At 43.7% G+C, this 17851-nt stretch overlaps 1 protein-coding gene across 3 annotated transcripts in view; it reads left to right on the top strand.

The window, feature by feature from the left end:
• Positions 1 to 17851, top strand: part of GPM6B (glycoprotein M6B) — a 161616-nt gene that overhangs the window by 47337 nt on the left and 96428 nt on the right. The window contains exon 1 of one of the 3 annotated variants that reach the window (XM_027533086.1): positions 9609 to 9630. The exons of the other annotated variants lie outside the window; for them this stretch is intronic. Coding sequence (XP_027388887.1) covers positions 9624 to 9630 — 7 coding nt within the window. The 5' untranslated portion in view covers positions 9609 to 9623. Of the gene's footprint in view, positions 1 to 9608; positions 9631 to 17851 lie in introns of those variants that run through there. 3 annotated transcript variants of the gene reach the window in all.

Raw genomic sequence — 17851 nt, 5'->3', positions numbered from 1 at the left:
GCAGCGTGTCCAGCCCCCTCTGGGGGACTGCAGGCTCAGACAGAGGCAAACATGCCATACTTCTCCCTTGTTGTCTCCGCCCCCAAAGTGTGGCCTCTCGGGCTTGGAGGAGGGAACCTGAGAAGCAGCTCTTTCAAAATGACCATTTGCAACATTGGGTAGTGTTTTTTTTTTTTTTTTTTTTTTAAATCTGAATTGCTCTATGCAGCTCGGGGAAGAAAGATGAGCGTGACTGCTCACAAGGCAAGGTGCTATGTTTCATGAAGTCCAGAGCAGCATTTCTCAAACTTGAGCGTGCATTTGAGTTGCCAGGGGATAGTGATAATGTAGATTCGGATTCAGCAGGACTGCCAGGAGCCTGAGACTCTGCATCTCTCACAACTCCTGGGTGATGCTGAGGGTGGTGATCCACGCACTACCACGCTTGCGTAGCAAGTGCTAGGTTGGTGGTTCTCTACCTTGGGTGCGTGCATGTTGGCGTCATCTGGAGAGCTTTTAAAACTAGTTATGTCCATAAAATAAATTTTACAAATAGCTTATGGACGCGGTGGGGGTGGGGGACAGGAGGAAGGAGAGGGTGAGATGTATGGAGAGAGTAACATGGAAACATGTACATTACTATATGTAAAATAGATAGCCAGTGGGAATTTGCTGTGTGACTCATGGAACTCAAACCAGGGCTCTGTGACCCAACCTCGATGGTTGGGATGGGGTGGGAGGTGGGAGTGAGGTTCAAGAGGGAGGGGACATATGTGCCCCTATGGCTGATTCATGTTGATGTTTGGCAAAAACCAACACAATATTGTAAAGCAATTATCCTTTAATTACAAATAAATAAAAAACCAACAGGGTTCTACTGTATAGCACAGGGAGCTATGTGAACTGTAATGGAAAAGAATATGAAAAAGAATTTTATATATATATATATATATACACATACATACATACAACTGAATCAGTTTGCTGTACAGCAGAAATTAACACAACATTGTACTGGGTTGACTGAAAAAGTTCGGGGTTTTTTGTAACATCTTAGGGAAAAACTCAAACAAGCTTTTTGACCAACCCAATAAATCAACTATACTTAAACATAAGTAAAAAATTACTATGCCCAAGCCTCATCTGCAGATATTCTGGAATAACTGATCTGAGCTTGGGCATTGGGAATTAAAAAAAACTCTCCCAAAAGGCTTTTCATATGTGCATTGGTGGGGCTGTCACAGCCTTGCACATGGAGTAAGTGGGTTTGTCCTCTTGGAAGGGAGGATATGTCTTCTTTTCGGGTCCCAAGTGAGACTGAGTCCAGTTCTTCAGCCCTTGAAAAGGTGGCACTTGAAGACAGCATCCTTCTGATGTACTGGTTCTCCACCAGGCCCTGGTGCTCCAGGAGACACATCTGTTGATGTCTGGAGATGTGCTTATTCACCGCAGCTGGGGAGGGTGCTACCAGCATGGGGCGGGTAGAGGCCAGAGACGTTGCTGTACTTTCTGTGATGTGCAGGACAGCACTCACACCAGTGATCCAGCCCAAATAGCGACGGTGCCCTGGGGGAGGAAACTGCTCTAACTTACTTAACGCCCATCTTCAACAGGCCAGCAGGTTCAGCCCTTCTCTCTCCAGTGACCACTGGGAGCCATTAACTCAGAGCAGGTGGCTAAGAGCTTTTCTTTGGGGTCTCATTTGGTTTCACAGCATGAGACTGTGGCAGATGTTCTGAACTGGAAAGTCAGTTTCCTCCTCTAGAAAATCAGGCTGCAGAAGTACAAGCTTCCAAAAGCCCTTGCAGTTAAAAAAAAAAAAAATCCTACAGTTGTTTGAATGGTTACAGAGATTCTGTTTCTGGTGATGAGCAAGTTCTGAGAATGGATGCTGGTGATGGTTACTTAATCCTGTGGATGTATTTAAGGCCACTGAATTACAAAGTTCATGTCATGCGTATATTAGCACAGTGTTTAAAATTCCATGATCAGTGATCGGACAATAAACAAACTCTATGTTTGCCCAGTTCTAATGTGAAGCCAGCACTCTGCTCCACTTCTTATTACCCTCAGTACTTTTTCCCTAGTGCCTATGGTGGCTTAAAATTGCAAGGATTGGCATGATTATTCGAGTAATGTCTTTGCCCACTAAGGTCAGCTTGATGAGTGTAAAGACCACATCTGTCTCGCTCTGCCAGGTATCCCAAATTCCCAGCAGGGTTTTCTTGGGATTTGTAGGCATGCTGCAAATATTGGGAATGATTGAGGGAATGATTGAGGGCAGGAGGTGAAGGGGGCAACCGAGGATGAGATGGTTGGATGGGATCACTGACATGACATGAGTTTGAACAAAATCCAGAAGATAGTGAATGACCAGGAAACCTGGCATGCTGCAGTCTGTGGGGTTGCGAAGAGTTGGACAGGACTGAGTGACTGAACAACAACAACCACAGATATTCATTAGATGGATGGATTTACTATGGTTTATATGTTCACCTCCCTGGGAATGTGAATTGGCCATTATCCATACATTCAGACTTAGTATCTTCTGTCTTCTAGCCTCGGCTACTGGACAGGTTGTAAGATGGAGAGTTGGTGCCTGAGCACTGGTTTTCTGAGGGTCTTCTCTAGAAATTGGCTTAGAATAGAATCCTGGTTCAACTCAATGTCGAGTCTTGCCCCAGGGGCTTAGGTTCCACTGGTGTGCCCCAGCATGCCCTGAACTTGAAAACCAACATCTAAGTCTTTGCTTCTCAAAATGTGGTCCTGAGACCAGCAGCAAGACCAGCCCCTTGGGCATCTGTTGGAATTCCATATCCTCAGGCCCCAGCCCAGACCTGTAGAATAAGAAGCTACATGTTTTCAGATGGGGCTGTAAGTTCCTTTTTTCTTGCTTGTGTCCCATGGTTCTAGTTGGCCTAGAGGGCTGTTGATTCCTGGGTGAAGGAAAGTGGTGTGTGGTTTTGGAGGCCAATGGAGAGAGGTCTAAAATGCAGAAACATTTTACCAAGAAGGAGGTGTCATTAACCACCAGCACCAGTTGTGCTTTTATTTGTCAATAATTGGCTCAGGAAACAAAAGGCTGAAAGCCTACTTCATTTCTCGTCTTAGTTTTTAAAAACCATCCCCCCTACCAAAACAGAAAAAAAAAAAAAAACAAAAACGGACCGAGGGTGAAGGGGGCTATTGAGGAACCAAATGGGTAGACTTTTCAAATCATCTTGCCCTGTGCTGAAGAAAAATAAAAGGCAGAAAGTGCCATCTTTCTCTTCCAGAGAAAAGAATGCGTTTCCTGTTTGCCCTCACTGAGGGCCGGAACATAATGCTTCAGTGTGTGCAGGGCCGCTGAACAAAGAATATAGAACAGAGAGTTGGCTCCGCTAGAAACCATGTGACAAGCACAACTGCTGATTGCGTGTACCAGGGCAAGAGACAGAAATGTGTGTGTGTTTCTAGCTTCTGAGGCTTGAAAGACAGTTGAGGAGAATGAATTTTACCTTCAAGAGTTTTGTATGTGCTTTGGAAGATCTGTTAATGATTGTAAACTCTTTTTTTTTTTTTTTAAATCAGGATGAGGCTTGTAACCAAATGGCTTTGTGCAGGAAAGCAGAGTTCCCAGTAACCCACGGCCACATGGAAAAATGTTGCAATACAGGGACATTCTCTGTTAGTAATTGGCTTGTTTCCTATAGGATGTGAGATGCTACTAGAATCATGGAAAAAGAGCCCTTGGTTGCTGAAAGAAGCCTTAGAAATGATCAAATTCAGCGCATCTCAGTCTGTTTTTCTGTCCCCAACCCACCTGTAGAATCTAAACCTATGCCATTTAGGAGCATTGGCTCCGTAATGCATAAATGATAAGGGTGGAGATGTTGCTTGTTTGGGAACCAAAAAATCCTGAGTTCTCATATGCCCCACGTACCAGTGGTTGTCAAACTTTGCTGTACACTGGGATCACCTGGGGAGCTTTATAAGGTACTGCTCTCTGGTCAGGGATTCAGATGTGATTGTTCAGGGGTGAGTAGGAGGGGACCGTGCAAATCTCCCCAGTGATTCTGATGTTTAGTCCAGGTGGCGATCACTGCCTCAGCCCATTGTCCTTCTCTCCCCATGTTGCAAATCTCTGTTTCTCTACCCTGGGCTTCGAGAAGGGCAGGAAGACTCGGTGATTGTGTTGATGGCAGCTTTGTGATGGAAACTGACGAGAGGACCTCTGAGCCCTCTGACTGCCCTGCCAGGGATTCTGGTGGACTCAGACTGGGATGGGGAAGTTCACACCATTCACTCCAATGCCCTTACCTGTGTCTCCCCCCAGGATGGCCCCAATGTGCTCCCGAAGGAGAAACTCAAAATGATGAACTTGATTAACTCTTTCCACTTAAATCATCATCCTCTGAGCTTGACTTCTCTGTCTGTTCCCAGCAGTAGAGACATAGAGCAGGTATCAGTGGTCACAGTTGCGTGGACAGGACTGCAGTTCATGCAGTTGGAAGATGAAGGCCACCATTAGAGGGGGTATGTGTGGCTCAGTACCTGAGTTCATGCATCAGCCATGGAGGATAAGGTCTGTTTTGCTATCACCTCTGATTGGGCTTCCCTGATGGCTCAGATGGTAAAGAATCTTCCTGCAGTGCGAGAGACCCGGGTTCGATCCCTGGGTCGGGAAGATGCCCTGGAGAAGGGAATGGCTTCCACTGTAGTATTCTTGCCTGGAGAATCCCACGGACAGAGGAGCTTGGCAGGCTACAGTCCAGGGGGTTGCTGAATCAGACATGGCTGAGTGACTAACACTTCTTACTGATTCAACTGTGGCTTGAGATAGCCATGGGACCTCAAAAGCGGCATTCTCTCTCGTTGGGTGTTCCAGTTCCATCACGTTTGAGAGCTGGAAACGTGACATCAGCAGAAGGGTGGCTGTTCAGGGTGCAGTGGCCCCTCTCCATGTGGGCTAAGATCTGAGTCCAAAGCCCCAGATTCTATACCAGGCCCTGTAATGTCAGCAATGCTGGGAACTTATAAATACTGTCTGTGCGGAGGCACTTTTCACGTGCTCAAGTGAAACAGTGTTCTGATCCATACAGAACTATAAATGTGAAGATGAAGGAATGCTATATGTAGAGGGGAATGTTTGAAGACTTCACTGGAGGAAAATGTGCTGGCACCTACAAAGATAGCTCTTGAGTTCCTAAAGGCATTGGGTTAAATTAATCATTGATTAAACATGAAACTTCAGGATAAGATTTTGCTTCCTAGTTCATTAGCTTAAAATCTGAATACATTTGCATCCGTGCACAAGTAGAATACTAATTTGGTGAAATCCTTTTGCAGCGCATATCCAGAAAAGCAGTGGGTTTTATGCTTCTGAGTTGTAGACTCAGAAGAAAGGGGGTAAACAGCAAGGTCAAAGTTGGATTTCTGTTGCTGATTGAACAAATGAACAGTGTATCGCCAAAGCAGAGAGCCGAAGTTTTTGTCCTGTTTGGATATTTGTTCTTTTTTAAAAAGTGAAACTATGCACAACCAAGAGATGCCAGCTTTTCACTTGGGGCCCTGATGATGACAGGTGGAAGCCATGGGGGTGCAAAACAAAAACTTCTCAAGATTCAGACATAAACTATGTCATGACGTTCCCATAGAAGGCAAACCTGGTCCTCCTCCTCTGCTCACTCACTGCTATTAGATGACTCCCTCCCTGCGCTTGCACCGCTCCATCCATCACGCTGGTCTGCTCCAGTGACTGACCCTGGCACTGGGGTTTGTTGACACAGATGTCGGGTGATAAGCACTTCATGGGGAGGGGAGCTGACGATGCTCTCATTCATGCATCCCTGGACCTGCCTCTGAAAATCTTGCTGAGGAGGGGTCAAAGAATCAAAGGACAAGATCTTTGGGTGTGGTGGGAGTCTGCTTCTAGAGTCCTTGCCTGTGAACTTCCCAACCAAAGCTTAATGGTACCCCCACTATTGGCAATACTATAGAGGATATTTTTGGAGGTGACCTCTATTTGCTGGGGTGACACTTACCTGGGACACATAAGTCCCAAATAAACTTGGGGGTACTTAGCTGCCCCTTAGTGGACATCCACTTGAATAGCTAAGAATTCCTCTTAGGGGGCAAGCAAGATGGCAGTTTAGCGCTCATGTTAGCTAATATGTTGGTTCTGGATGAAATAAAGGCACAGAGACATTTTGTTTTCCATATGATGCCTATATACTTTATAATAGACCTGTCCTTCATGTATCTATACTTAATCGTTTACTTATGCACAGTTTATAGAATTTACCAGAAGAGGGGTGCAGAATGCTTTTGTAAAAAAATGCCCTTGGGACTTCCCTGGTGGCCCAGTGGTTACGACTTTGCTTTCCAATGTAGGGGCTGCATGTTCAGTCCCTGTCAGGAGCTAAAATCCCACATGCCTCACAGCCAACAAATCAGAACTTAAAACAGAAGCAATTTTGTAATGAATTCAATAAGACTTCCAAAAATTTTTTAAGAAAAAAAAAAAATGCCCTGGCCTCTAGTTTCCTCAGTTGGATATTGAAATAAACTGACCCAGTCAGGTCACTAGTGAGAAAGAACCACAGGGGACGTTCCCACTGTACTGTTCATTGTTGGAAATTGGGTTTGAAAAAATGCCTAAGGCAGCTACTGCTCACCTATCCAAAAATTAAAGATGGCAGCAAAACTGGCCAAGGAGCAGCAATCAGTGAAGAGCAGATATTCCCATCACGTTCTTAGATGATTGTTTTTGTGATAGAATTTGATATTTGTAGAAGTCCGATGAGAGGACAGGACTAACTTCTCTCATTTGGCCTTAAGGACAGAATTCAGTAGACATCCATTCTTTTGGTATGTATATTTATTTATGTATCCAGTTCATTATTTTCCTTAGAGTGTACGGGATTTGTTTCATGGATTCATATGGATTAAAATGGGTTTTTTTTATTTAAAATACTAAAAATAAAAATGTCCTCATCTGGGAATGCAGAGTTTAGGAACAAGACTTTTGTATTAATAGGTGACTGGATTTCTCCTAAAGCAAAATACATGTAGATACACAACAAATGTTTTTCTAGCTCTGCCGTTCCCTTCCCTTGGGTTCCTGTTCCCCCGCATATAAATTTGCGGACAGGACAAATCCCCTGGTGAGGCCTCTGCTGGGCCCATCCACTACATGGATCCTCCTCTGCTGTTTTAAATCTTTGTGCAGGCCAGAGGTTGTGTATTTCCTTCTGTCACATTTCTTTGCCTGCCTTTGTCTCTTTGATTTGAATCCTTGCTCAGGAACCCAGGTTCAGTTAGCTAATGTCTCTGGGAAAACTCAGCCCACTTAATGACATGCTGCATAATTTTGTAGCTCTCGAGGGAAAATTGTGGCAAGAAAATGGAGAATGCTTGTTATTTCTTCTTACACCATGTTTCCAGAATCTTCTAATGCAAGTAGATAGAGAAAGGGTGAGATCTGCAGAATCTTAGGGAGTTTTGCATTGCTGCTTGGTAGGTCCTTACAAACATTTCCTTCTATTTCAAAACAAGGCAGAATTGCTTTATGGCCATTAAATTTACTACTTTTGAAATAGGAAAATAAAGCGTAGAACGTCAGATTAGTAGTTTTGTGTATTCTGCTAAATTGTGGGAGCCCTGATGAATCCATGTGACATTTAGAATCTAGAGGAATCTGATATTTGTTTCTAGAAAAAGCCTGATTAAGAAAATATGCATTTCCAACATGGAAAGCTATTCTAAAAAAAGACATATATAATCATACAGACAAATGAAAATAGATATAGTATCTTTCGCTCCAAAATTTTACTCATGAGTCAGTAAAACACAGTAATATAGAATCATCTGTTTATATATAAAAAAAAGAAAATGTGTATTTCCAACACGGAAAACTATTCTAGATATTTTTTCCAGTAGGAACTATTGTAGAATATTCTAGACTAGCACTGTCCAAGAGAATTATAATATGAATCACATGTTATTTTTCACAGGCTATTACAAATTATTTGAAGGGATAAGCAGGTATAATTAATAGCAAATTTATTTAATCTGATATATCTGAAATATCATTTCAGGGTGTAACCAATATAAAAAGTTGAGATATTTTACATTATTTTTCAGAGTAGGTCTTTTTGAAGTCCATCTAAATTTTCAACCCTTCTTAATGGTGACATGTGGCCAGAGGCAACTGTTTTGGACAACACAGCTGTCCATCTGCATTCCTAAATCCAGATAGTGAGAGACTGAGAACTAACCAGGAGTCTGGCCCTGATTTAGAAGGATGACTTAAATGCTGAGAAAAGGTGCTCTTGGAGAAAAAAAAAAGTGATAGAAAACTTAAACAGTTGACCTTAGGAAGTAAACCACTTTGCAAGAACTAAACAATCTTGGTTTTCATCTGAAGACCATGGTGGGGGACGACCAATCTCTTAAAATGTTTCTGTGTGAATTGGAAGGACATCTTTCAGTTTGCACTTGTGGAAAAAAACAAGATCCTGGGGACCTGGAAGGCAGATGGATTGTACTTGAGGGTTTAGGGCATGATCACTGTAGCTGCAGTGCCGGAGTTCACATCCCACTTGCTGGCTTTGTGATCTTGGGAAAATTCCTCTCCAGGCCTAGGCTTCTTTACCTGAAGGTTCAGGCTAGTAAAAAGTAACCAGCTTCTAGGTTTTTGAGAATTAAATAGCTAACAGACCCAAAGGACTTATTATATCTAAGCAGTGAGCTATTGTATCATAGCATTAGCTCATTTTCAAAATTTTTTTTATTGATGTATAGTTGATTTACAACGTTGTGTTGATTTCTGCTATACAGCCAAGTAATTTGGCTATACAGATATGTATTCTTTTTCATATTCTTTCCATTATGGTTTATCACAGAAAGTGGAAAATTGTTCTCTGTGCTGTACAGTAGGACCTGTTATTTATCCATTCTGTATAAATAGTTTACATCTGCTAATCCCAAACTCCCAATTGATCTCTCCTCCATCCACTCCCACTTGGTAGCCATAAGTCTGTTTTCCATGTCTGTGAATCTGTTTCTGTTTCATAGATAGGTTCATTTCTGTCATATTTTAGAGTCCACATATAAGCGATATCATATGGTATTTATCTTTCTCTTTGTGATTTACTTCCCTTAGTATGATATCTATGTTGCTGCAAATAGCATTCTTTCATTCTTTTTTTATGGCTGAGTAGTATTCCATTTGGAGAAGGGCATGGCAACCCACTCCAGCATCCTTGCCTGGCGAATCCCATGGACAGAAGAGCCTGGCGGGCTCACAAAGAGTCAGACATGACTGAAGTGACGTAGCACATGTGAATGTGGTGTTCCATTGTGTGTATGTACCACATGGTCTTTATCCGTTCATCTGGCAATGGACATTTAGGTTGGTTCCATGTCTTATTAGTTATTGTGTGTAGTGCTGTCATAGCATTAGCTCTTAAATGATCATCCTTCTCATTGAAAAGTTGTTCCTTTGCCCCATGTCTCATTTTGGACTGGCTTACCTGTTCATTCATTAACTTTTGACTGAGTGTTCTCTGCATTCCAGTTAGAGGTTGTGTTGCTAGAAGCGTTAGTGATGAATGAGGCGAAGGTGAAGCCTGCTCTCACATGGGGCAGTTCCATGAAGGAACATGAGAGGTAAGCAAGGAAATGAACAAGGAACAACAGGGAAATGAACAAGAGCACCTTGGAGGTTGGGCCCAGCTTTCCGTCTCTGACTACGCTCAAGCATAGCCCACTCCCTTGCCGCTATCTCCTCTGCCAGCCCTGGGTTTTGGAAAGTGTCATTTTCTGTCTGTAAAGCTGGGTGGTGCGGCCTTTATCCTAACATGGTCTGCCCTTCAGACTTAGACGTGACCAGGTGTGCACTGGCAGATGTCTCTAGGAGGATCAATGGGTGTGTCATCAGAGATCATTTGTGTGCTTTGCAAAGGAGGGAAAAGAAACCCTCACAGAAGCTGCAAATTGCCACTAGCCATTGAAACAGCTGAACTCTGTTCTTGGTCAACAGAAGGCTGGCTCTGAGTTACCTCAAAGTCAGATGATGGATTTATACTAGTGGTTTTCAAAGTGTGTTTCCTGGACCAACAGCCTCATCATCACTGGGAAATTTGGTGGAAACAAAAAATGCCAGGCCCCCATCCTAGCAGATCTGTTGGGTCAGACACTCTGGAAGGGCCCAGCAATGTTTTTTTGTTTGTTTGTTCTTATCTTAAGGGATTTTATTTTATTTTATTGTTTTCAGTGTTATTTATTTATTTATTTTTACTTTATAATATTGTATTGGTTTTGCCATACATTGACATGAATCCACCATGGGTGTACATGTGTTCCCCATCCTGAACCCCGCTCCCACCTCCTTCCCCATCCTATCCCTCTGGGTCATCCCAGTGCACCAGCCCCAAGCACCCTGTCTCATGCATCGAACCTGGACTGGCGATTTGTTTCACATGTGATAATTTACATATTTCAATGCCATTCTCCCAAATCATCCCACCCTCGCCCTCTCCCACAGAGTCCAAAAGACTGTTCTATACATCAGTGTCTCTTTTGCTGTCTCGTATACAGGGTTATCATTACCATCTTTCTAAATTCCATATATATGCATTAATATACTGTATTGGTGGGTTTTTTTTTTTTGGTTTACTTAGCTCTGTATAATAAGCTCCAGTTTCATCTACCTTATTAGAACGGATTCAAATGTATTCTTTTAATGGCTGAGTAATACTCCATTGTGTATATGTACCACAGCTTTCTTATCCATTCGTCTGCTGATGGACATCTAGGTTGCTTCCATGTCCTGGCTATTATAAACAGTGCTGCGATGAACATTGAGGTACACATGTCTCTTTCAATCAATGTTTTAACAAGCCTTCCAGGTGGCTCAGTGGTAAGGAATCCGCCTGCCAGTACAGGAGACCCAGGTTCGATCCCTGGGTAGGGAAGATCCCCTGGAGAAGGAAATGGCAGTCCACTTCAGTATTCTTGCCCAGGAAATCTCATGGACAGAGGAGCCTGGCAGGCTACAGTCCATGGAGTCACAAACGAGTCAGAGATGACTGAGCGACTAAAGAACAACACAGTAGGTGACTCACCCATCACAGTCGAGGGAACTGCTGGTTTTTGCTGATAGAAATGGTTGCCTGGAGTGAATAGTGCCGAGTGACTGAGGAGAGGGCTCCACTCCTTTCAGGGTAATCTTTTAAAGTCCATCTGGAGCATTGGGGAGCTTTTGGAATCAAGGGTTTGAATTCAGCTCTTTGTATTTGAGGCTATTCATGTTTTATTCAGGTTCTTCCTATCGGATGCTACTGTATGGGGTAATATTTACAAGGTTTCTGGGTTGGCTGCTTATCAGAATTTTCAGAGTTGTAGAACTGATGTAATTACGTCCTCTGTGAGCCAAATTGAACAGTGTAAATTGGTAGAAGCCTCTGGCTGTCCTGATAAAAAGTTCCTACTGGGAACAATCAGCAGCATTGTATTTGAATTTAAAAACCAGATTCTCAATTGCCTGCAGGTGGGCGGTCTACACTGCAGCTCCCCCCACCCCTTGAGTTTTTAATGCTTGGGTGGCTCATGCCACCAGCCAACTTGTTTGTACATGAATCCTCTACTTGGTTACAAATGATCTGCTTGTCTCAGTCCACTTGGGCATCTGTTACAGAATACCATAGACTGGGTGGCTTACAGATGACAGAAATTTATTTCTCATGGTTCTGAAAAGTCCAAGATCAAGGTTTGGTTTGTACAGGGCTGTCTTCTTGCTGTGTCCTTGCATGGTGGAAGGGGGAGGGACCTCTCTGGAGCCTCTTTTATGAGGGCACTAATCTCATTCACATTCAAAAAACAAAGACCATGGCATCCGGTCCCATCACTTCATGGCAAATAGACGGGGAAACAATGCAAACAGTGACAGGCTTTGTTTTCTTGGGCTCCGAAATCACTGTGGACGGTGACTTCAGCCATGAAATTGAGAGACGCTTGCTCCTTGGAAGAAAAGCTATGACAAACCTAGACCGTGTATTAAAAAGCAGAGACATCACTTTGCCTACAAACGTCAAAGCTACTGTTTTCCCAGTAGCTATGCAGGGCTGTGTTCCTTTCTAGACGCTCTCAGGGCTGGGGATGTTGGGGGGAACCCATTTATTTGCCCTTTCCATTTTCTAGAAGTCGCCCCCTGCCCAGCCCCATTCCTTGTCTTGTGACCATCTTCCATTTTCAAAGCCAGCAGTGGCTTTACTGGGATCTGGGAGTGACCTCTCCTGCCGCCCTCTTCCACATTTAAGGACCCTGTGATTACATGGAGCCCACCTGGATCATTTAAGCTACTCTCCCTGTTTTCAGGTCAGCTGCTTGGCAACCTTAATTCTGTGACCCTAATCCCGCTTTACCTTGGAAAGGATTAGGATGGGGGCATCTTGGGTGGTGGTGGTATTGAGAACCATGATTCCTACACAGCAGGCCATGGAACTGCTTTACAACCTCAGTTTCTTTATATAATAGGATAGTAAAAAAAAAATTTCTCATGGATCTCCTTGAGGATTAAATGGGACATATGTGAAAATATCTGGCACAGAGCTGCTCTAGGAAATGCTCGTGGCCTTTTGTGAGAATCTGAAATTCCCAGCGCGTTTATTTTTGGCTTCCCCAAATCTCTACATTGGTTTTTTACAAATTACTTAAATGCTTCCTTCTGGTCCCCCTTTGGTTTTTTACAAATTACTTAAATACTTCCTTCTGGTCCCCCCATTTGTTGTTGTTCAGTCGCTAAGTCACATCAGACTCTTTGACCCCATGGACTGCAGCACCCCAGGCTTCCCCGTCCTTCACTATCTCCTGGAGTTTCCCCAAATTCATCTCTCTGGTTTTTGCCTCTGCTCAATTCTTCGACACCCCTAAGGGGCTGCTCCCCCGCTGCTGTTAGGGAGACAGAGAGATAAAGTATTTGCAAGTGGAAGGTGGAGGAGGGAACAACCCTTCCTGCCCAAATAATCTGTGCCTGTTTTCCCCTCTACTTCAAACCCTGACTAGAAAAAAGTCCACAAAAGTGTGTGTGCTTCGTTTGATTGTTTTTAAATCAGCTTTAGTAAGGTATAATTTTGATTTTTTTTCCCTGTCTCTGCTTTTTAGATTTGTTTCTGTCTCATATCCAGGCCCTTGTCAAATCCTGGTCCAGTCAGACCAACTTGTGAATGACGTTTGGGAGGGGGCAGTTAGCAAAATTTCAGTGTGCACGGGTCTTGCATGATATTAAGCAGCTGTTGTTAACTTGTGTTGGGATAATAATAGTATTATTGTGGTTATGTTGGAAAATGTGCTTTGGGGGGATATACATACTGAAATATTCAGCTGTGAAATGTCTTTTAAAAAAAAGATAAAGCCAATATGCTGAAACGATTTTTGAAATGTTATCTATAGTCAAGTGACTCAAAGGACCCAAATGGCCAGAAATCTAGTTTCTGAAACAGTGATCTTTTTCTTAGTACCACACTGGAGAAATCCGTTGGATGCTCAGAGCTTTACCAGTAACTCCCCACCCCCACACACTCACAAACTCTTGTCTGTTGTTATAACTTGTGCTTTATCAGGAGCCTGAAGTGCTCTGCCTCAGCATCCCTGTCACATTTATGTGTTCTGATTGCTCTTTGGTGGGACCTCAGTTACATCTTTTAAAAATTAAAAAAAAAATTTTTTGGCCATGTGGTGCAGGATCTTAGTTCCCTGACCAGGGATTGAACCTGCGGCCCCAAAGTGGGAGTCTGTAGTACTAACCACTGGACCACCAGGGAAGTCCCCTCATTTACAATTTTAAGAATGTCTGTCTTGTTATCTTTGTTCTGTTCCATACCACAATCCACTCTCCAGCTTCTAAAGGACACATCCTCTTCTAGATGGACAGAGAGCCGATACAATCATGTATAGGCCTAGCCAGGATGCAGTCGCCAGTGGATCTTCAGCTATGCCACTGGGTCACGTGGTGGGAGGATATGGACAGGGAAGTGTCCTCTGCTGCCTCATGACCCAGGCCTTGCAGTGACCCTGAGACACGCAGCTGGGCATTGTGTGACCCAGAAAACAGTCTTGCCTTTGAACTCATGGGAACCCCAGACTTGCCGCCCCCAGCTTGGGAATTGAGGTGGTGATTGCAAATTACCCCAGTGGCTTGACCATTATTTCAGCAACTGGACGGGGGTGACACAGCATCATGGTATGTGCATGACCTCATCTCAGATGTTGCTGGACAACAGGCCCGCTCAAGTCGGCCCCGCGGCGCTCTGTAACAGAGGCTGGGCTCCGCTGGGAAACAGCTGTTCTCTTGTCCACCATCCGCAGTGTGGATGTGCTGTGCTGGGCCTTGCACAGGCTTGCAGAAGGTTCCTTACGCCTCCATAGCCAGCAGCAGGCCATCTTCACAAGTGGGAGATTGTTCCAGAGCACCCTTGACCGGCTGGCTGCGTCCGTCCCACCATCTGCCTTGCAGGTCACTGCTATCCCATTCCCTCATGTTTCTGGTAAACAGCTTCAAGTTGCCTGTGACATGATCTACTTAGGGTTTTGGGTACCACTCCTGGCTGACCAGTTATGCTGGGAACGCAGGACCTCTGGGCATTCATCAGAGACCATCTCAGGTAGAAATTTTGAACAAGTGTGACTTAAAATTTCAAAGACAAAGATATAGACACCTTATATATTCACCTTGATGAATAACCCAATCAATAACAATTTATCAGTGACCAGCTGCTGCTGCTGCTAAGTCGCTTCAGTCGTGTCCAACTCTGTGCGACCCCATAGACGGCAGCCCACCAGGCTCCCCCATCCCTGGGATTCTCCAGGCAAGAACACTGGAGTGGGTTGCCATTTCCTTCTCCAATGCATGAAAGTGAAAAGGGAAAGTGAAGTCTCTCAGTCGTGTCTGAGTCTTAGCGACCCCATGGACTGCAGCCTTCCAGGCTCCTCCATCCATGGGATTCTCCAGGCAAGAGTACTGGAGTGGGGTGCCATTGCCTTCTCCTTATCAGTGACCTAAAGACTTGTTAATATGTTTATTAGTGATCTGGAAGTAGGGTAGGGCCTAACCAGTAGGTTCAAACTATGTAGAGCTTTGAGAATGTTGCTTTTGGGTTTCCTTTTGATGTTGGATAAAAAAAGAATTGCCTTAGGTGCCGTACCAAGTTCATCCCATCCTGTTGACAAATGAATTACCACTAGTTCTCTTATTTCTACACAACATGTTACCCTGTCACACTCACCGTGGCTTTCTGTAGTTGTTCATCTGAAATCTTTCCTCCTTTTTATCCCTTTCATTGAATTTATTTTTACTTTATGGTTATGTATATAGGTATATATATGTAAAACAAATTTTTCCATCTAGCAATTTTAAAGTATATGATTCAGTGGCAAGTAATAGATTCATAATGTTGTGCAAACATCACCACTATCTAGTTTTAGAACATTTTCATGACCCCCCCACCCCCCGCCAAAAACCCCTCTCCCTGCTCTCCTTTTCCTCTCCACTCAGCTCCTGGCAACCACTAATCTGATTACCGTCTCTCTGAATTTGCCTGTTTTGGACATTTCATATAAATGGACTCACACAACATGTGGCCTTTTGTATCTGGCTTCTTTCATTTAGCGTATTTTCAGTGTCCATGTGCTTTGTCGCATGTATGAGCACTTTGTTCCTTTTTATGGGTGAATGCTGTTCTGTTGTACGTTTTGTTTATTAATTGCTGGATGGGCATTTGGGTTATTTCCACCTTTTGGCAATTGTGAAGAGTGCTGCCATGAACATGTGTGTACAAGTTTTTGTTTGAACACCTGTTTTTAATTTGGAGGGCTGTATACCTAGGAGTGGAGTTCCTGGGTCGTACAGTAATTTGATGTTTCACGTATCGAGGAACTGCCCATGGTCTTCTGTGCATGCCAGTCCTCCTCCACCATATATGTCCATTCTTTTTCAAATCCATGTTGGGACTCGCCTCCACTGTGATTTCTTTGCCTGGTGGCTCCCTGCAGTTTCTCTTGACTTGTGTGTGCCCCTCATTCAGCTCTGCCTCGAGAAACTTTACTTTTGCCCCTTTGTATCTTCATTCGCACCTGCAGTCTTTCTTTTGGCTACAAGGATATGTGTCCCTCTCCCGGCACCCAACTGCAGTCTCGCAAGGACAGAGACAGACCCTTGTTCTCTGCGCTCAAAGGCACTTGGTACTATTTTTGCCTTTCTATTGTTGGGCTATTCTAGTAACAACTGGAGATAACAAAAATAGATTTGATTCTGTTGTTCATGAAGCTCAGGTTTTCACTGAAATAGGGGTATCACAGATTCTACCATGTTTGAAACACTAAACTGTCAGAGGATTAAAAAGTAGGTCAAGGAGGGAAAGGGAATTGTTATGCATGCAGGGTAAAAAATTTAAATTCCAGAATGACGATAATGGCATTCATGCCACCTTCATGACTTTGATCTCATTTAATTTTCCTGATGGGCTTCCCTGGTAGGTCAGCTGGTAAAGAATCTGCCTGCAATGTGGGAGACCTGGGTTCGATCCCTGGAACAGCTGCCCACTCCAGTATTCTGGCCTGGGGAGTTCAAAGAGCCGGACATGACTGAGTGACTTTCACTTTCAATCTTCCTGACAACCATATGAGGTGGATCCTATTATTATCTACACTTGAAAACAGGGAAACTGAGGCACAAAGGGATTTAGCCCTGGCTGAAGGCCTTGCCACTCTTGCATGGCAAGGTCAAAATATCTGACTATAGAGCCTGTGTCTTTGACTTGTCTTCTATTCACCTTCTTGGTCCTTGAAGAGGGCATGCCCAATGTGCCTCGTAAATTTGTTTCCTAGGGCTGCCGTAGCAAAGCACACGAGCAGGATGGCTCAGTCAATAGAACTTTGTTCTCTTACAGTTCCATGGGCTGGAAGTCTGAAACCCCAGCAGGGCTGGTTCCCACTGAAGGCTCTGAGGGAGAGCGTTTCATGCCGTCTCCTGCCTTCTGGTGCTGCCCACAATCCTTGGCATTGCTCGGCTTGTGGCAGCATCATTCCAGTCTCTGCCTCTACCTTCACCTTTTCCCCGTGTCTCTCCTGTCCAGATTTCCCACTGTTTAGAAGAATAGCAGTCTTCAGGTTAGGGCTCACCCTAATCAACTGTGGCCTCATCTTGACTTGATTTCATTTGCCAAGACCCTGTTTCTGAGTGAGGTCAGATGCACAGGTATTGGACGTTAGGGCCTGAGCATATATTTTTGTTGGGACACAATTCAACCTACAACAGTGTATAAAGTTAATTTTGCCCTCTGCCACACCTTGTCATTTCCAAGGCTGGACTGCCGTCATCACTCCCTATACTAGCCTTGCAGGAATTACCGATGAACCTCTAGCATTCCAAGCTGCTCCCCAGTTCTATACTCTGTGCTCAATGACTCGCTGTTGAATTTAATGGCTAAGGGATAGGCCACTGATTGTATTAATTTTTCCTAACATACATTTTCTTTCTTTTGGTAATTTTTTCCCTCAAGTCCCAGAAAACTGTTGGCTTTTGTTTATGAGATTTTCCGATTTATTCTTAGATGAGAGAAGCTTCAATCTTTATTTGCATCTGTTTACAAACTGTTGAAACAAACCTTTTGACTGCCTCATAAAGTCTTTCTTAATCCCATTCTTTTTGGATAAAAATGGTATTAATATATCCATTGTAAATCACTGGCAGCTCAATTTGAAATGTGTCTTTTTGCACAATAAGTACTATTAAATATTCTCTGGTGGTGGTTTTCAGGGTAAGAAAAGATGACACAGTGTTTTCTCCTATTTAAAGAAGCCCAGTTTTTTTTTTTTTTAAATGCTGTATTTC

This window comes from Bos indicus x Bos taurus, chromosome X (assembly GCF_003369695.1).
Source record: "Bos indicus x Bos taurus breed Angus x Brahman F1 hybrid chromosome X, Bos_hybrid_MaternalHap_v2.0, whole genome shotgun sequence".
Classification (NCBI taxonomy): Eukaryota; Metazoa; Chordata; class Mammalia; order Artiodactyla; family Bovidae; genus Bos; species Bos indicus x Bos taurus.
Note: the sequence above shows the minus strand (reverse complement) of the source record. Positions and strands in the feature narration are given on the sequence as shown.